The sequence below is a fragment of the Lethenteron reissneri genome, chromosome 10 (genome assembly GCF_015708825.2).
Source record: "Lethenteron reissneri isolate LAM-NWPU_2019-01 chromosome 10, ASM1570882v1, whole genome shotgun sequence".
NCBI lineage: Eukaryota > Metazoa > Chordata > Hyperoartia > Petromyzontiformes > Petromyzontidae > Lethenteron > Lethenteron reissneri.
In genome coordinates this window covers 1,090,695-1,110,673 of record NC_083788.1, presented here as the reverse complement: position 1 = coordinate 1,110,673, position 19,979 = coordinate 1,090,695, and the positions used below count along the sequence as shown (strand labels likewise).

The 19,979-nt window shown below is 55.5% G+C and overlaps 1 protein-coding gene across 3 annotated transcripts in view; it reads left to right on the top strand.

The window, feature by feature from the left end:
* Positions 1 to 19,979, top strand: part of ENPP2 (ectonucleotide pyrophosphatase/phosphodiesterase 2) — a 49,069-nt gene that overhangs the window by 8,916 nt on the left and 20,174 nt on the right. For 2 of the 3 annotated variants that reach the window (XM_061549187.1, XM_061549188.1), the window contains exons 5-17: positions 368 to 428; positions 3,851 to 3,948; positions 7,202 to 7,281; positions 7,615 to 7,734; positions 8,086 to 8,141; positions 9,489 to 9,554; positions 11,046 to 11,118; positions 11,746 to 11,854; positions 12,734 to 12,865; positions 15,909 to 15,940; positions 16,734 to 16,861; positions 18,524 to 18,593; positions 18,853 to 18,940. In XM_061549187.1, the coding sequence (XP_061405171.1) occupies positions 368 to 428; positions 3,851 to 3,948; positions 7,202 to 7,281; positions 7,615 to 7,734; positions 8,086 to 8,141; positions 9,489 to 9,554; positions 11,046 to 11,118; positions 11,746 to 11,854; positions 12,734 to 12,865; positions 15,909 to 15,940; positions 16,734 to 16,861; positions 18,524 to 18,593; positions 18,853 to 18,940 (1,113 nt within the window). The remainder of the gene's footprint in view (positions 1 to 367; positions 429 to 3,850; positions 3,949 to 7,201; positions 7,282 to 7,614; positions 7,735 to 8,085; positions 8,142 to 9,488; positions 9,555 to 11,045; positions 11,119 to 11,745; positions 11,855 to 12,733; positions 12,866 to 15,908; positions 15,941 to 16,733; positions 16,862 to 18,523; positions 18,594 to 18,852; positions 18,941 to 19,979) is intronic. The other variant, XM_061549186.1, reaches the window with a different exon arrangement.

The following is a 19,979-nucleotide window of genomic DNA, read 5'->3' as shown; positions in this document are numbered from 1 at the left end:
AGACTATCGTCACTGGTGGTGGCCGTGAGCGGGAATTGAACTCGGGTCACCGGGCTCTGTAGCACAGCGCAGCACGCTAACGATAGAGGGGTGGACTACAGGGGTGGAGTAGAAGGGGTGGAGTAGAGGGGGTGGAGTAGAGGGGGTGGAGTAGAGGGGTGGAGTAGAGGGGGTGGACTAGAGGGGGGTGGAGTGGAGGGGTGGAGTAGAGGGGGTGGAGTAGAGGGGTGGAGTAGAGGGGGTGCACTAGAGGGGTAGACTAGAGGGGGTTGACTATAGGGGGTGGAGTAGAGGGGTTGGACTAGAAGGGACGGTGAGAGAGAGGAGCGGTGTCGTCACCGGCTGGAGCTGCTGTCGTTTGGAACAGGAGAGAAGCACTGGGTGGACGACCAGTGTGACGACACCGCGGAGCCCGAGTGTCCACCAGGGTGAGTGTCCACCAGGGTGAGTGTCTGCCTGGGTGAGTGTCCACCAGGGTGCATGCCGTGAATACAGCACGGTGCACGTGGGTCCTCACAGAGGCAGCCCCAACGCGTCCGCCTCTCCAGACGCTGCACAGGAGCAGTGAGCGAGTTTATCTCTAGACAGTCATAGGTCTCTGTGTGAGTCTGTGGGTCTCTGTGAGAGTCTGTGGGTCTCTGTGTGAGTCTGTGGGTCTCTGTGTGAGTCTGTGGGTCTCTGTGTTAGTCTGTGGGTCTCTGTGAGAGTCTGTGGGTCTCTGTGTGAGTCTGTGGGTCTCTGTGAGAGTCTGTGGGTCTCTGTGTGAGTCTGTGGGTCTCTGTGAGAGTCTGTGGGTCTCTGTGTGAGTCTGTGGGTCTCTGTGTGAGTCTGTGGGTCTCTGTGTGAGTCTGTGGGGTCTCTGCGAGTCTGTGGGTCTCTGTGTGAGTCTGTGGGTCTCTGTGTGAGTCTGTGGGTCTCTGTGTGAGTCTGTGGGTATCTGTGTGAGTCTGTGGGTCTCTGTGTGAGTCTGTGGGTCTCTGTGTGAGTCTGTGGGTCTCTGTGTGAGTCTGTGGGTCTCTGTGTGAGTCTGTGGGTCTCTGTGTGAGTCTGTGGGTCTCTGTGTGAGTGTGTGGGTCTCTGTGTAGTCTGTGGGTCTCTGTGTGAGTCTGTGGGTCTCTGTGTTAGTCTGTGGTCTCTGTGTGAGTCCTGTGGGTCTCTGTGTGAGTCTGTGGGTCTCTGTGTGAGTGTGTGGGTCTCTGTGTGAGTCTGTGGGGTCTCTGTGTGAGTCTGTGGGCCTCTGCGTGAGTCTGTGGGTCTCTGTGTGAGTGTTGTGGGTCTCTGTGTGAGTCTGTGGGTCTCTGTGTGAGTCTGTGGGTCTCTGTGTGAGTCTGTGGGTCTCTGTGTGAGTCTGTGGGTCTCGTGTGAGTGTGTGGGTCTCTGTGTGAGTCTGTGGTGTCCTGTGTGAGTCTGTGGGTCTCTGTGTGAGTCTGTGGGTCTCTGTGTGAGTCTGTGGGTCTCTGTGTGAGTCTATGGGTCTCTGTGTGAGTCTACGGGTCTCTGTGTGAGTCTATGGGTCTCTGTGTGAGTCTATGAGTCTGTGTGAGTCTATGGGTCTCTGTGTGAGTCTGTGGGTCTCTGTGTGAGTCTGTGGGTCTCTGTGTGAGTCTGTGGGTCTCTGTGTGAGTCTGTGGGTCTCTATGTGAGTCTGTGGGTCTTTGTGTGAGTTTGTGGGTCTCTGTGTGAGTCTGTGGGTCTCTGTGTGAGTCTGTGGGTCTCTGTGTGAGTCTGTGGGTCTCTGTGTGAGTGTGTGGGTCTCTGTGTGAGTCTGTGGGTCTCTGTGTGAGTCTGTGGGTCTCTTTGTGAGTCTGTGGGTCTCTGTGTGAGTCTGTGGGTCTCTGTGTGAGTCTGTGGGTCTCTGTGTGAGTCTGTGGGTCTCTGTCTGAGTCTGTGGGTCTCTGTGTGAGTCTGTGGGTCTCTGTGTGAGTCTGTGGGTCTCTGTGTGAGTCTGTGGGTCTCTGTGTGAGTCTGTGGGTCTCTGTATGAGTGTGTGGGTCTCTGTGTGAGTCTGTGGGTCTCTGTGTGAGTGTGTGGGTCTCTGTGTTAGTCTGTGGGTCTCTGTGTGAGTCTGTGGGTCTCTGTGTGAGTCTGTGGGTCTCTGTGTTAGTCTGTGGGTCTCTATGTGAGTCTGTGGGTCTCTGTGTGAGTCTGTGGGTCTCTGTGTGAGTTTGTGGGTCTCTGTGTGAGTCTGTGGGTCTCTGTGTGAGTCTGTGTGTCTCTGTGTGAGTGTGTGGGTCTCTGTTTGAGTCTGTGGGTCTCTGTGTGAGTGTGTGGGTCTCTGTGTGAGTCTGTGGGTCTCTGTGTGAGTCTGTGGGTCTCTGTGTGAGTCTGTGGGTCTCTGTGTGAGTGTGTGGGTCTCTGTGTTAGTCTGTGGATCTCTGTGTGAGTCTGTGGGATCTCTGTGTGAGTCTGTGGGTCTCTGTGTTGAGTGTGTGGGTCTCTGTGTGAGTCTGTGGGTCTCTGTGTGAGTCTGTGGGTCTCTGTGTGAGTCTGTGGGTCTCTATGTGAGTCTGTGGGTCTCTGTGTGAGTCTGTGAGTCTCTGTGTTAGTCTGTGGGTCTCTGTGTGAGTCTGTGGGTCTCTGTGTGAGTCTGTGGGGTCTCTGTGTTAGTCTGTGGGTCTCTGTGTGAGCCTGTGGGTCTCTGTATGAGTCTTCGGGTCTCTGTGTGAGTCTGTGGGTCTCTGTGTGAGTCTACGGGTCTCTGTGTGAGTCTGTGGGTCTCTGTGTGAGTTTATGGGTCTCTGTGTGAGTCTGTGGGTCTCTGTGTTAGTCTGTGGGTCTCTGTGTGAGTCTGTGGGTCTCTGTGTTAGTCTGTGGGTCTCTGGGTGAGTCTGTGGGTCTCTGTGTGAGTCTGTGGGTCTCTGTGTGAGTCTGTGGGTCTCTGTGTGAGTCTGTGGGTCTCTGTGTGAGTCTGTGGGTCTCTGTGTTAGTCTGTGGGTCTCTGTGTGAGTCTGTGGGTCTCTGTGTGAGTCTGTGGGTCTCTGTGTGAGTCTGCGGGAGAGAGAGAGAGGGAGGCAGTTGGACACAGGAGAATAGGGGCAGGAAGTCGACAGCACGGATGACTGGGAAAAGGGAGTTCCAGACTGTGGGGGCAGCAGAAGAGAAGAGTGACGTCCCGCCACTGAGTGATCGGGTGACTGGGGGATTCCACAGAAACCCTTGGTCACTGGAGAGGAGAGTGCATGGAGGGGAGTGGAGTGAAGTGAGAGGGGAGAGGCAGGGGAGTGCGTAGAGGGGAGTGGAGTGAGATGAGAGGGGAGAGGCAGGGGATTGTGTGGAGGGGAGTGGAGTGAGATGAGAGGGGAGAGGCAGGGGAGTGCGTGGAGGGGAGTGGAGTGAGATGAGAGGGGAGAGGCAGGAGAGTGCATGGAGGGGAGTGGAGTGAGATGAGAGGGGAGAGGCAGGGGAGTGCGTGGAGGGGAGTGGAGTGAGATGAGAGGGGAGAGGCAGGGGAGTGCATGGAGGGGAGTGGAGTGAGATGAGAGGGGAGAGGCAGGAGAGAGCGTGGAGGGGAGTGGAGTGAGATGAGAGGGGAGTGGAGTGAGATGAGAGGGGAGATCCAGGGGAGTGCGTGGAGGGGAGTGGAGTGAGATGAGAGGGGAGAGGCAGGGGAGTGCATGGAGGGGAGTGGAGTGAGATGAGAGGGGAGAGGCGGGCATGGTGTGTGTGATGTTGAAACCGATCCGGGATTGGATTGGGAGCCAGCGTTGACGGGGAGACGGTGGGCCGGGGTGTCTCCGCTAAACACTCCCACCCCACCAAGCAACAACAAAGACGACGACAAAGATGAAAACGCGAGGGGCGACAGCGGCCTCGGTAACAACTCCCCCCCCTCCCCATGTGCGTTTGGCAGCTTCTCGAAGCCTCCGCTCATCCTGGTGTCGCTGGACGGCTACAAAGCCGACTACCTCAACTTCGACAAGACCATCATCCCCGTGGTGCAGAAACTCCGTGAGTAATCCCCCCCCCCCCTCCCCGCCGATTTCCACTCGCACCCATGCGCGCCAGGCCCCGTTGTCTCTCCACTGCTGGATGAGGGAGGGTGCGGGGGTGGGGGTCTCCCCATGTCTTGCGGGGCCCTCCGGTTGGCACGGTCGGCTCCGTGCGGCCGTGCGACAGAAGTTCAACGCACGTGGGTGGTGGGGGGGGGTACAGTAGCCGTGCTTTACCATGTGTGAGGTGAAGGCGGGGGTGGGGGAGCACGGACCCGGCAGGCGTAGAAGTACACTACAACAATGGGTGTTGGCTCAACACGACGTGGAATAATAACGGAAGCGGTGAACGTCGCTTCGAAGTTCAGACCCCAGCGGTTCGGATCCAGCGGCCGCCCTGCTTAATACCGCGTGTGTAACAACAACACCGCGTGCGTAGCAACAACACCACGTAACAACAACACCGCGTAGCAACAACACCGCTTAACAACAACACCGCGTAATAACACCAAAAATTGTCACTCACTTGAGGTCGCACGCGCACACACACGCACGCACAGCAACAACCTGGCAGGATCCTCCTGAAAGTGAGACCGAGAGAAACTCAGCGAGCGTTTTCCTGGTGACTGAGCAGAGTAACCAACGAAGGCTGCAGCTCCAAGTTCTGTGTGAATGTGCCCTCCTACATACCAGGCGAGGCAGTTAACATCCCATAGCCACCATGATGATGAGAGAGAGACGCAGACTCCAAATGTACAGCAGCATTGTTAGTGTCGGGATCGAACCCTCGACCTCCTGCGTACCAGCCGAGGTAGTTGAGATCTCCTAGCCACCGTGGCGCCCCACGCAGGCTCTCCCTGCTCTGTGAGATCACCGGAGTTGATCTTCGGTGTCGTGGCTGTCGACCGCGCGGTTCCGGGTAAAACCGGCAACCAAGATCGGCCATGGCACTGCAGAAGTCCGGCATCCAGCAGTCGGTAAGCGACTCGGGGCTGCCGTGCGTGTGTTCATGTGTGTGCGCATGTTCATGTGCGTGTGTGTGCGTGTGTGTGTGTATGCGCCATCGCTCGGAGGTTCGGAGAGCCATAAGGCACTGCAAGGATGGGTGGTGGTTGCTGATTGCTGAGGAGATGGAGTCTGCCTCAGTGCCCCGCGATCACAAATCACTATTTAACTCCATCAAAAAAGTAACCTGCAGCACCACACATATTATCATCATTATGGGAAAAAAACGGTGATCCAATCGTCGACCTCCAGGAACAGGTTTGCAGATTTGCTGAGCATTTCTGTGAGGTCCTGGGGGAGGGGAAATCCCTCAGCCAGGAAAACATCGTGGCACAAAGTGGGGATGACCCTGCTGAGGCTGCGGTGCCTCAAATATTGGAAGAAGTCACCCCCTGTGAGTGGCTGGCTGAGGTGCCATCTATTGAGGAAGTACTGAAGGCGATCCGGAGTCTGAGACCAGGAAAGGCACCGAGCAGAGATGATCTCCGAAGCGAAATGCTGAGGGAGGGTGGCGTTTGTGCACAGACTGCCCTACATGACATCATAACAACAGTCTGGACCACTGGACGGGTTCCTCAGGATTGGAAGGATGCCCTGATGGTCCCCCTTTTTAATAAGGGGAACCGCACAGACTGTAACCCTAACTCCTCAGTGTGCCGGGAAAGGTCCTGGCAAGGATTATTCAACATCGCCTTGCTAGGCATGCTGAGGAGAGGCTTGCGGAGCCCCAATGCGGTTTTAGGAGAGGGTGGTCCTGCACAGATGCCATATTTTCTGTCCGTCTGCTACAGCAAAGGTATAGGGAATTCCAACAAGACCTACATCTCTGCTTTATTGACCTGGTCAAGGCCTATGATACCATCAGTAGGCCTGGGCTCTGGGTTGTTCTTTGTGCTTTCGGAGTCCCTGACCCTCTGCTCACGATCATTAAGGACCTTCATGATGGTGAGCGGGCCCGGGTAAAACTACGTGGCCGGGAGTCAGAGCCATTCTCTGTACACCTTGGGGTGCGACAGGAATGTCGTCTGGCTCCCACATTATTTAACATCTATTTTGACCATGTAGTTCGTGAAGCCTTCAATAGCTGTACTGGGGGAATTTCCATTTGGTACAGATATAATGGGAGGCTGATCGATGCCTGGGTGCGATCAAGGGATGGCTCCCTATTGGTCGATTATTTTGTAATAGCTGCTCATTCAGAGGAGGAGTTGGAGACACTGCTGCTGAGACTGGAGCATGCCACTAAGAGGTGGGGCCTTACCATTAGGTCCACCAAAACTAAGCACCTGCCTGGGTGTTTTGTACCATCGGACACACCACCCCCAAAACTCCCAATCGGTGATGGGGCAGTATTGGAGAGAGTGGAGAGTTTCCCATACCTGGGCAGTGTACTTATGACTGGCTCCAGTTGAACAGTAGAGGTCTCACTCCAAATCAGTCGAGCGGCAATATCTTTTCATCGGCTGCGTATCGCTGTGTGGAAGCTACCTGGTCTGTCGCTCCGCACGAAGCTTCAGGTCTTCTCGGCCACAGTCATTTCCTCCCTTCTCTACGCTTGCGAAACGTGGACCCCCCTAATGGAGCATCTTCGACGGTTGGAAACATTTAGGCTGGCCTGCCTATGATCCATCCTGGGTTTAACCAGGCTGGATTGTGTGAGGAGCTCACAAATCCTTGAAAGATCTGGGCAAAGTCCCATCGGTGACCTCCTCCGGCAGGCAAGGCTGCGTTGGCTAGGTCATGTAGCCCGCATGCCCGGCCACCGTATGCCAAAACAGCTTTTGTTCAGCCGGATCGAGGGGGCTAAACAGGTGCGGCACGGGCTATAAAAGAGATGGAGTGATGTGGAATACGTGGAGCTGAGTGGACTTACCGATGACTGGTACCAGCGTTGTCAAGATCGGCCTCTGTGGAAGAGGCTCGTGAAGGACGCTACTGGGCAGTTGGAGGCAGTCGCCTTCCAACAACAACGGAGGGTGCAGGAGCGACTATCACAACCACGAGTGGAGCGCCGGGTGGCTAAAGCACAGTAAGTTAGCACAGTAGGGGGCACAGGTGGTGCATCAGCCAGTCATCTCGGTCAGTCGACCCGTGGCACCTGGGTCTGCCCCGTGACCTCCTGCCAGCGGGCGTTCGACACTTCACGTGGCCTCAAGATGCACATGGCCTGGCACAAGCGTCGTGGTGATGTCACCGCCACGTAGTGGCGAATGGCGGTTGTTGTTGTATGCGCGTGTGTGCGTGTGCACTCCGTTGCGTCTCCCCAGGCACGTGCGGGACCAGCGCGCGCCACCTGAGGCCCATGTACCCGACCAAGACGTTCCCCAATCACTACAGCATGGTCACGGTGAGTCCACCAAGCGCATGCGACGCTCGCCACAGGAGCGCGAGGGCCTAGCCGGCTCAGCGTCGTCACGCGGTGCCCCGCGGCCCCTCCCTCTCTTTTTTTGCGATCAGAGGAAACAAAAAGATGCTCGGTGTAGTCGGCACTTTGCTTCGTTCATCATTTCGTTTTGTTTTGTTTTTTTAATATTTGCTTTATGTACCCCCTCTCCCTCTCTGCCCCCCTCTCTCTCCACCCCCTCTCGCTCCCTCCTTCCCTCTCTCCCTCATTCCCTCCCTCACTGTCTCCCTCCCTCACTGTCTCTCTCCCCCTCTCCCTGCCCGGGTCACCGCTCAGGGCCTCTACCCAGAGTCCCACGGCATCATCGACAACGTCATCTACGACAGCGAGTTCAACGCCACCTTCACCTACCGGGGCAAGGAGAAGCTCAAGCACCGCTGGTGGGGGGGGCAGCCCGTGAGTATCGGGGAGGGGGGGGGGGCAGCCTCTGAGGGCGGGAGGGGGGGGCAGCCCGTGAGTACCATGGGAGGGGGGCAGTGTTACCGAGGGGGGGGGGCGGGAGGGGGACCAGTCCAGTCGTGAATCACCAACAGCGCTGTTTCTTCAGATGGCGAGTTGTTATGTATTGGGAAATGGCCGTTGTTTCTTATTCTTCCCTCTACTTCTTCTTCAGCCACCCGGCGAGGCTCCAATCCGGGCGCCAGCCTCCGGGCTAGGTTCCAATCCGGGCGCCAGCCGGCCGGCATTCCGCTAAATACCAGCGCCGGTGGTTGAGAACGCAATGCCTGTTTTTTTTCGCGCCCACAGATTTGGATCACGGTGGAGAAGCAAGACAAGAAGTCCAGCACCTTCTTCTGGCCAAGGTGAGAGAGAGAGGGGGGGAAGGAGCAGGGGCACATGTGTGTGTGCCTGTGCCTCGAATGATGTGCAAAAACATCACCACTGGGGAGACAAAGGCGGCCAGGCATGGTGCTGGCCACCCACCCCGGCCTTCATAGGTGCTACTCGCTAACAGGACTTGCCCCAACAGTGTGTTAAGGCAGCACGGGGGATCTTTGTCTTTGTGTGTGTGTGGCGGAAGTGTAGCGGTTTGCACTGCGCTACGAACCCGGCGACCTGAGTTTGGTTCCCACTCACGCCCAACACCGGTGACGATTATTTGAACCGGTCCTGGGCCTCCCCTAGATCGACTCAGCTTCAAATGAGTACCTGGTACAGTGTGTAAACATCGCCACTAGGGAGACAAAGGCGGTCGGGCATGGTGTTGGCCACCCACCCCCTCGTGTGCACAGTGCCGGGCTTCAGAGGTGCTCGCTAACAGCACTTGCCCCCCGCAGTCTGCTACAGGCTACACGGGCAGATCTTTGTCTTTGGTGCCCCAAAAAGGGGCCTATCCATTTTTCATACTACGGTACTGAAAAAAAGTGTCCCACGATGTAGCTGCTCACCCCGGGCTGTAAATGCTCCGATACGTGTGGCATTGTCTTTGTGCTGTTCGCCTTTTGTTGTTCTCTGGCTTGACACTGGTGGTAGTGGGACTAGGCCCTGAAAAAGGCTGCTGTCTCTGGTGTAGGCCAATCAGTTTCAAAGACAATACCATCTGTTATTATCAGAGCCATGTTTGTTTGCATGTTTACCACAAGCACCGTGTGTGGTTAATGCGGCACTTGATGCCTTGCGAGAGGTATAATCGATTTGGCGTTTGAACATCTCAACTCCTGTTTTATTGCCAGGAAAAAGTGGCAAAATCTCTTCTTACTTTGCATCATCTCAGTTCACCGCATCACATCGTTCAACCTTTCTTGCAAGGCCACCACCTAGGGGCTCCCACTACCCTGATGAGATGTTAACTACCTCGCCTGCTATGCAGGATTGTCGTGGGGTTCGAACCCTGACCCTTGACGACGTCTGCTGCTGTATACTTGGAGTTTGCAGTTCTCTGTCTCCCCGTAGTCGCGTGGATTTTTCCCCGGTTTTTGTTCCCCCGCCACATTTGGACTCGACTGTTGCTATAAATGTCTACGTGATGATGATGATGATGGTGGTAAGCCAACTTTCCTTGTGCCTATCGTTTGTGATGGGCCAGGTCGCTTCTGGAAAAATATATTTTACCAGTTTGGTTGAATTTCCCAGCCGCACGCACTATGGAGAAGGGGAGCAGGAGGGGAGGATGGTTTGCGCTGAGGTTTGTTTCTCTCTCCGATCTCTAGCGGCATCAACCACGACCTGCGCCTGTTCACGATACTGCGCTGGCTGGACCTTCCCCCAGCCGAACGGTGAGCTCTTTGGCAAAAACCCTCGCGTGGTAATCCAGCGCCACTATTCACATCATCGTGTTCGCTGCTATGGGTTTAGCATTATTATTTTGTATTTTCCTTAACACACTTTGACGACCCCCTCCCCCCGCAACGAAACTCAACAAGCAGAGGCCAGCGTTAACAGTTGCCTGTGAGGTGACAGTTTGTAGTGAACACTATAAACTCTGTCTTTTTCGTGCCCTGTTCTTGTCCCTATTAGACCAAAACAAAACCCACGGTGCTGACTTGCACCTGTGCCTCACACCTTATCCCCCTGCCCCCCCCCCCCCCCGATGTGCCGCGTGTCTACGTCCCTGTGAACACAAACCACGGCACTGACTTGCACCTGTGCCTCACACCTTATCCCCCTGCCCCCCCCCCCGATGTGCCGCGTGTCTACGTCCCTGTGAACACAAACCACGGCACTGACTTGCACCTGTGCCTCACACCTTATCCCCCTGCCCCTCCCCCCGATGTGCCGCGTGTCTACGTCCCTGTGAACACAAACCACGGCACTGACTTGCACCTGTGCCTCACACCTTATCCCCCTGCCCCCCCCCCCGATGTGCCGCGTGTCTACGTCCCTGTGAACACAAACCACGGCACTGACTTGCACCTGTGCCTCACACCTTATCCCCCTGCCCCCCCCCCCCCCGATGTGCCGCGTGTCTACGTCCCTGTGAACACAAACCACGGCACTGACTTGCACCTGTGCCTCACACCTTATCCCCCTGCCCCCCCCCCCCCCCTCCGATGTGCCACATGTCTGCGTCCCTGTGAACACAAACCACGGCACTGACTTGCACCTGTGCCTCACACCTTATCCCCCTGCCCCCCCCGATGTGCCGCGTGTCTGCGTCCCTGTGAACACAAACCACGGCACTGACTTGCACCTGTGCCTCACACCTTATCCCCCCCCCCCCCCCGATGTGCCACGTGTCTGCGTCCCTGTGAACACAAACCACGGCACTGACTTGCACCTGTGCCTCACACCTTATCCCCCTGCCCCCCCCCCCGATGTGCCGCGTGTCTACGTCCCTGTGAACACAAACCACGGCACTGACTTGCACCTGTGCCTCACACCTTATCCCCCTGCCCCCCCCCCCCCCCGATGTGCCACGTGTCTGCGTCCCTGTGAACACAAACCACGGCACTGACTTGCACCTGTGCCTCACACCTTATCCCCCTGCCCCCCCCCCCCCCCGATGTGCCGCGTGTCTGCGTCCCTGTGAACACAAACCACGGCACTGACTTGCACCTGTGCCTCACACCTTATCCCCCTGCCCCCCCCCCCCCGATGTGCCGCGTGTCTGCGTCCCTGTGAACACAAACCACGGCACTGACTTGCACCTGTGCCTTTTACTTTATTTTCTGGGCCCCCTCGATGCGTTGCATAACGCTGCCCACACACATACCCCCCCAACCCCCCACCCCCTTTGCCCCCCCCCCCCCGCCTCTCTCGCCCCGCAGGCCCATCGTGTACGGTCTGTACGTGGAGCAACCGGACCTCAATGGTCACCTCTACGGGCCCAACAGTTTCAAGGTTCGTGAACTTTTAATTATTAATCCCTTCAAAGGGGCTCTCCCCCGTCCCCCCCAATCCCCCACCCCGGTCCCCGCTGTTTGCCTGCCCATGTGGCGCTATCTACGCGACCCGCGCTATCTCGCACGTGCCTGCGCTTGCCTCCCTCTCGCCCTCGCCTCCCTCTCTTGCGCCAGTGGAGATGAAACGGACGACGCGTTTGTTGTGCCGGCGTGGGGGTCGGAGGGGTGGAGGTCAGCGTGTGGTTACAATCCGGCGGTCGCACGAAAGTTCGCGTGGGGGGTGGTGGCGGTGGCGGGCGGGGGGGGGGGGCGGCGGTGTGGGTCCGATGGCAACGAGAGACGCTCAGGGACAAGCGCCGAGTTTCACCGGAGTTCACGGCATGCTCTCGGCAAGGACGCTCGCATGGGGGGGGGGGGGGGATTACAGGAAAGGGATGCGCACACATGCACACACGTGCACACGTACACACGCGCACACGCACACACGTGCACATAGACAAAGATGTCCCGTATGGATTTTAACAGACTGTTGGGGCAGGTGCTGACGTTCGCGAGCAGCACTTGTGAAGGGCGGCAAGGCTATACGGAGCATCTTTGTCTTTGTGTGCGTGCGTGTGCACGGTAGGTGAAGAACATCCTCGTGTACGTGGACGAGCTGGTGGGGAAGCTGATGGACGGCCTGAAGCAGAGGAACCTGCACAAGTGTGTGGACATCATGTTCGTATCGGACCACGGTAACGCACCGCAGCCTCCTCCCCTCCCTCCTCCCCTCCCTCCTCCTTACCCCCCTCCTCCCTCCTCATCCCCCCCCCTCCTCCCCCTTCCCTCCTCCTCCCTCCTCCTCCTCCCCTTCCTCCCCCCTCCCCCTTCCTCCCTCCTGCTCTCTCCTCCACCTCCTCCTCCCCCCTCCTCCTTCCCTCCTTCTTCCCCTCCTCCTCCCTCCTCTCCACATTTAGAATCGACATCACGTGTGTCTAGAGTATTTGGCTGTTCCTATACATTTCCGCACGACGACGATGATGAAGATGATGATAAGCCACTTCGTTGAGCTATCGTTTGTGATGGCCAAGGTCGCTTCTGAAAAAGAGCTGTGTAGCTCAGTGGAGCCTTACCTGGTAAAATAAAAATAAACATTCTAATCGTTTTAGTTTCAATAAACGTCCCCGAGTGTCGCTTTGAGTCTAAATCTTCGGACAGCAGTTGCCCGGCTTACACGCGGTCTGACGAGAAGCGGACCGTACGGCGTTCCGCGGCACAAACGGAGCCCTCGTTGTGAAGGCCAGGGTCGCTTCTGGTAAAAATAGCTCCATGATAGCTTCAGTGGGGCCTTCCCTGCTCACCTCGTTTCCGCTCCTCACTCAACACTCACTTCTTGTTCCCTAGCACACCCCACGACCACCTTAATCTCCCCTGACACCTGCTGTAAATTGGGAGTTTGCGTGTCTCTGACTCTCTCCCGTGGTCGCGTGGATTTTTACTCTGGGTCCTCTGGTTTGAAAAACGTACTTTAAAAAGATAAAAGACATGTTAGCAAAAATTTGCTTAGATAGTTTTTTTTCTCTGGAGTTTGGAATTAACCTTGGAGGTTGCGGTGTCGCCGCGTGTGGGCGCAGGCATGGCCGACGTGAGCCGCAGCCGTGTGGAGTTCCTCAGCTCCTACCTCACCAACATCGACAACTTTGAGCTCATCCACGGCTCGTCGGCACGCATCCACCCCAACGCCGCCGCCGCCGGCCACCAACCGTGTGAGCAACGCACCCATTGCCAACTCGCCCACACACACAACAACAACCACCGTCATTCGCCACTTAAGTGGCGGTGATGTCACCACGGCGCTTGTGCCAGGCTATGTGCACATTAAGGCACATACACAAAGACAAAGATTCCTCGCGCGCGCTGATGCACGGACAGACGGATGAAGATCTCCCCCCCATGTTAGCCTCGACAGGACGTTGAATGTTTGGTGTTTTTATTGATGAAACCCTACCTAAGTGCTTCTTAGCTCACTTCATAATCAACTGAACTGAACCGAACTCTTTTGTGGGCAAGTGCTGTGGGCGAGCACCGACACGGCCCGCCTATGACGGGGGGTGGTGGATTGGCCAGCGCCACTTGAGGCCGAGTCGACCTAGGGGAGGCCCGGGACTGGTTAAGACAATGGCCACTGGCGTTGGTGGCCGTGAGTGGGAATCGAACTCAGGCCGCCGGGATCATAGCGCAGCGAGGAACAGCGCTCAGCGGAGTTAAAGCTGCAAGTCTGGTGCACCCCAGCGTGCTTCACATTTGTAGGATTGTCTTAAGGAGTTGTATCAGAAGATCCCCTCTGCCTTCCGGCACCGGTGTAGAGTCAGCATGCATCGCTTATATCAGAACCGTGCTTTTACGCAGGGCAGCCTGCGCAGAAGCTCCTGGAGGCCAAGTGGGCGAGGGGGAGCTGGGCCCCCTCATTCTTTAGCGACACAAACCCAGGCCCCCCTTGTCAGGTGCTCTGTTGTGAGGCCCACTCTGGGTCGGCCCTGTGCTTGTACTGTCCTTGTACTGTACTTTGTACAGTGCTTTACGTTGCTTGTACAGTGCTTGTACTGTGCTTGTACAGTACTTTCACTGTCGCCGTGGCGCCGCGTTCGCTGCCAGAGGCTCGCGGTTTCGAACAGCGACGGCGCGGGTTAACCAAACAATGTTCTCCGCCTAAGTCCTTCGCGAGAGCAGGCGATTGCGCAAAGATTCGAGAAATCACTCGGTAACGCACTCAGCAGCTATCGTCGCCCCCCCTGCTCTGCTATGGTTTTCCTCCGGGTTCTCCAGATTTTCCTGCCATAGCTAAACAAAGACAAAGATCGCGTTTATAGCCTGAACAGACTGTTAGGGCAAGTGCTGTTAGCGAGCATCTATGAAGGCCAGCACGTCACACGAGGGGGTGGGTTGCCAGCACCACGCCCGGCTGCCATTGTCTCCCACCCCCTCATGCGTCACAGTGCCGACCTTAACAGGTGCTACTACTCGCTAACAGCACTTGCCTCAACAGTCTGTTACAGTTTAACACGTAGGCTTTCGCGACCAATATTATTCATAATATAGGTTTTTGGGTCAGATCACGTTATTTATAAATGTGTCGTAACCCTCCACCACCCGACACGGCCAAACAGTAAAAAATGTGTCACGTTTTTCAAAGGACAAAATAATTCACTTCTTTAGCCCGCCGGTGTGTTGAAGAGAGAATCAACAGCATTTTAAAATTTGAGTAGTACGACGTTTCGCTGGTAATTACAATCAGCTTCATTCTTACTGTTTGGCCGTGTCGGGTGGTGGAGGGTTACGACACATTTATAAATAACGCGATCTGACCCAAAAACCTATATTATGAGTCTGTTACAGGCTATACGGGGGATCTTTGTCTTTGTATAATAAAACAATTCTAAGAATCGGCTCTCCCCTTTCTGGCAAGAAAAACGGAAGGTGTTAAGATGTTCAGACACTAAATAGACAACACCTATTGCAAGGCATCATCACGCCTGCATGAACCCCACTTGTGGCAAAAGCACGTGTAACCGGCTCGCCCTATTCCTCTCCTCCCGTGATCGTAATAAAGACAACGATAGACGAGGTCCGAGGCAACGAGGGAATATTCGTGCGTTGTGTTCTGCCCTCCTCTTGAGGGTCGAGTAACTTCACCACCAGAGCGTTGTGGAACGGCAACTCTTTATTTCAAAGGATTCTTCTGAGGAACATTCGTTATGACCAGATGCACACCAATCGACCCCACGTTACACAGCACCTCATTGCTTAATACAGGTAGGAACAACAGTGTCACACTGCCCACCAGGGATTAATTGTCTGTCTGTCGTGCATAGCCACGCCCTTGATTTGTATTTCATAGAGCGCTTCGCGCGGGCTCAGCACCACGTGACGCGCCGCCCCACGCAGCTTGCGCCGCGTGACACGGATCGCGCGAATGCGCTGTCCAACCAAGTTCCTACCTGCCCACTCCGAAGGAACGTGTTCCCTGTACACTGTACAGCTTTCATCCGAATCTGAATAGATGCCCTGAACCCTGAATTGATTACTCCACTGGTGGACGTGGCCTACTGTACAGTCACGTGAGTCTATGGGTCCAATCCATGGTCATCATTAACTCCACAGTTAAACGTGACATTAGGGCCATACCGGCTATACATGCAAACACACATCCTCTGATAATAATAATACATGCATTGTTTTTGCAAACACCAGAAACAGCAGCCTTCTGCATGGCCTTGTCTCATCGCCGGTGTTCGACCAGAGAACGACGCCAAAAGGCGGACAGCACAAGGGGAATGAAAGTATCAGAACACTTATAGCTGAGGTCGAAAATGATAATAATAATAATAGGTTTCACCTTTGATGACAATAAAACAGGTGTTAAGATGTTCAAACACCAAATAGATTATACCTTTGCAAGGCATCAAGGCTGCATTGATCACACGTGCGGGAAAACATGCAGACAATTGTGCTCTGATAATGTATGGCATTGCCTTTGAAACTGATTGGCCTACACCAGAGACGGCAGCCTTCTTTATGACCTCGTCTCACCATCGGTGTTGGACCAGAGAACATTGACAGAAAGCCGGACAGCACAAGGGTAATGCAAGTATCAGAGCATTGGTAGCTCCGGTGGTTGTGTGTCTTTGACGTCATCGTCATCGCCGCCGATGCCGTATGCTGAGTACAGTAGCCCAGGTGTTGTGCAGGGGCACCTGCCGCTATGTTCACACCGTGTGTTGTTCATTTCTCCCCTCTGTGTCTCTCTAGTCGACCAAAAGGCTGTCATGGCGAACTTAACCGTAAGTTTGCTTTTCTTCTCCGTCTCGTGCCGCGGCTAGGAGATGTTAACGACCTCGCCTGGTATGCAGCAGGGTTCGTGGGTTCGATCTCAACCCTGGAGTTGGTGTCTCTCTCTCCCTGTGGTGGCGTGGATTTTTCTCCGGGTCCTACGTTTGTGCCCTAGGCGTTTAGAATCAACATCATGCGTCTGCTATAAATCTTCACGTGATGATGATAAGCCACTTTGTTGAGCTATCATTTGTGATAACCAGGTCGCTTCGGAAAAACAGTTATAAAGCTCAGTGGGCCTTATCTGGTAAAATAAAAAGTGTAGTTTTTAGGTGCACCTCCGATTAGCACGGTTAGCTATGTACGGTGCGATAAAAGTTTAACATGCGTACATACATACATAAGTACACACGCACACACATACATGCGCACACACGCGCACACATCACCAAATGCGAGCACACACCCATGTAAACATCACTGCAAAGGCAAAATTAATCTGTACAAACTGTTGGGGCAGTGATGTTAGCGAGCAGCACCTTTGAAGGCTGGCATGGCACCACGCCCGGCTTCCTTTGTCCACCCAGTGGTGATGTTTACATACCACAACAGATACTCAATCCAGGCTGAATCGATCGAATCGCCACTGGCATCGGCCGTGAGCGGGAATCGAACCCGGGTCGCCGGGTCACCGGGTTCTTAGCGCTAACCGCTACACTACCGCTCACCACGCACACACGCACGGACCGGCGGTGCGACCGAACCGGGTGACAATGCCTCGTCCCTCTCGCTCGCCCGTCCCAGTGCCGCAGACCGGATCAGCACTTCCGGCCGTACCTCAAGCAGCACCTGCCCAAGAGGCTGCACTACGCCTTCAACCGCCGGATCGAGGACATCCACCTCTTTGTGGACGAACGCTGGCTGGTGGACAAGTAAGCGTCGCGTGCGGCGATGGGCGACTGCGAGTGGCCAGGCAATTTGGTGCCGTGGAGGCGGCGAGCGAGGGTCGGTGGATCACCGACGCGGGCGCTTCGAGGAGGAAGCCGTTAGGAGCCATCCATTTAGTACGCAGGCATAGAGGGGGGGTTAACCCAAATCCATATACTGACAATGTGCGTACGCATAGGAAACGGGGGGGGGGGGGTGAAGCCTCGATAATAATTTGTCTACATTGGCCTTCAAATGAGCCACAGTTCAGTTTCTTCAGCTGCCAGACATGTACTAGCAGGAGAAGTAGGGCTGTGGGAGAGGTGTCACTTGTATGCCACCGTGCCCCTGACTGCAGCTCTCACGCAGCTCAGCAGTGAGTCTGACATCGTCTGGCGGCCTGCCCCATGGATTACACATCCTTCAATCTGGCCTCACTGCAGACTGCTGCTGGCTCAAGGTTTTAGCTGCCGCGGTGTTCTCTGTTCGTGCTGCTGCTGCCCAGACTTCAGCACTAACACTCGTCTGTACATCGGGCTACAGCTACAGCTGACGTTCAGTCGACGCGCTTTATATAGAGACGAGTTCACCGAGTTTTAATTGTGTTTTAAGATTATAATAGACGTGTTTTTGAGTAACCAGTCAAGATGGATAACACGGCCAAGTATGACTGTTTGTACAAAGCTGCGTGTAAAGCTAAGCCGATATTTAATCTGCGTGGATTAAATAATGGCCGTTTTATAGGATTCGGGGGGGGGGGGGGTGCATCAAGCGTACGTACGCAGGTGGGGGGGGGGGGGGGTAAAAAGTCCACGTGCGTACAGGGAGGGGGGGAGGGGTCAAGTTTTGACAGATTTTTGCGTACGTACTCAATGGATAGCCCTGCCAGGAGAATGCCATCTGTATGGGATCGAGTGTTTCCCCCTCGCACGCGTGTGTGGGGTATGGGTTTTCTCCGGGTGCTCCGGCCTCCTCCCACGTGTCATATAGTGAACACCTGTCATCACTTGGTCCATCCCACCTTCATACGCAGAGCTTGGGGGCAATTGTTGGTAGCCCCGGCTCCTCACCGTGTGGCTGCTGCTGCTGCTGCTGCCGCTTTCCCGACTCCTCAGCTGTGGTTCTTCCTACTCGCGCCTCTGAGTCGTCCCCTCTCTCTCCCCGTGGTCGCGTGGATTTTTTCTCCGGGTCCTCCGATTTTTCCCTCCACATTTAGATTCAACGTCGCGCGTTTAAGAGTATTTGGCTGCTGCTATAACTTTCCACACGATGATGATGATGATGACGATAAGCCCCCTTCGTTGGAGCAATCAGGTGACTTCTGTAAAGAGAGTTATGTAGCTCAGTGGGGGCCTTACCTAGTACAATAAAACAAATGTTGAATAGTTGTTTAAATCGCCAAGCAACGCTTTTGCTGAACCAGTTACGACTTCATTGATCCTCATCAGCACGGCTGTGGCCTGTTGGAGGAATGCCGCCACGCAGGCCCACGGGGGTCGTGCGTGAGATCTGACCTCAGTCTCCGTTGGAGGGGGGAGGCACATCCACACAGCTGTTCATTGCGCTCGGCTGTTCATTCCGGTTTTTTGTGTTTGTCCGCTCGTGACCTGCGGGACGTCTGCACGGAGCTGTAACGGTCCGCCCTGCGTGCGCGTCGTTGCTTTTAGGAAGGAGAGCGGCGACAAGGATTACTTCTCTGGGGAGCACGGCTACGACAACCGTTACGAGAGCATGCAGGCCAGTGGCACGCCGCACGGGCACAGTGGCACGCGGCACGGGGGCAGTGCCACGCCGCACGGGGGCAGTTCCCACTTGGAGCAGCGATAGAACTGAATGATTGTAGCCAACGATGATGATGATAACGATGACGTTGATGATGCCGATGACGTTAATGATGCCGACGATGATGACAATGATGATGACGATGATGATGATCATGCCGATGCTGATGATGACGCCGATGATGATTATGACGATGGCGGTGTTTGCTTTGTAGGCAGTCTTCATTGGATACGGTCCCAGCTTCAAATACAAGACGGAGGTGGACCCAGTGGAAAACATCGAGCTCTACAACCTCATGTGTGGTGAGCGCGTGACTCCTCCCCCTCCTCCTCACTCCTCCTCCCTCCTCTCTCCTACCTCGTTCTACCTCCTCCTCCCTCCTGCTCTCTCCCCCCCCCTCCTCCCTCCTCCCTCCTCCCTCCTCCCTCCTCCCTCCTCCCCCCTCCTCCTCCTCACTCCTACCTCCCCCCTCCTCCTACATCCTCCCCCCTCCTCCCCCTCCTCCTCACTCCTCCTCCTCACTCCTCCTCCCCCCTCCTCCCTCCTCCCTCCTCCCCCCTCCTCCCTCCTCCTCCTCACTCCTTCTCCCTCCTCCCTCCTCCTCCCGGCACATGGCTCCGTCGTGCCGATGCTGACTACGGCAACTCTCCGAGGGTCAAAGCGAGCGGCTTGCAAGAAAAAGGTCACGAGGTCACATCCTGCTTGGGGTGGGAGCCGTTAATGCAGCCCATCATCATTTCCTCCCTGCGGCGAATGGGGAGATAAAATAGGGTACCACTTTGTGAAGGAGTAAACAGCGGTTCGCCCCTGCCAAAGGAATGTGGAATTTCCACCACTGGCTCTGCAGGGCTATATTGACAGGGCATAACCACCAGTGTTTCAGTTTGCTCATGTGTGTGTGTCAGGGTGTGTGTGTGTGTGTGTCAGGGTGTGTGTCAGGGTGTGTGTCAGGGTGTGTGTGTGTGCCAGGGTGTGTGTCAGGGTGTGTGTCAGGGTGTGTGTGTGTCAGGGTGTGTGTGTGTCAGGGTGTGTGTATCAGGGTTTGTTCGTCTGCTACAGCAGAGGTGTAGGGAATTCCAACAAGACCTACATCTCTGCTTTATTGACCTGGTTAAGGCCTATGATACCATCAGTAGGCCTGGGCTCTGGGTTGTTCTTGTGCTTTTGGAGTCCCTGACCCTCTGCTCACGATCATTAAGGACCTTCATGATGGTGAGTGGGCCCGGGTAAAACTACGTGGCCAGGAGTCAGAGCCTTTCCCTGTACACCTTGGGGTGCGACAAGGATGTCCTCTGGCTCCCACATTATTTAACATCTATTTTGACCACGTAGTTTGTGAAG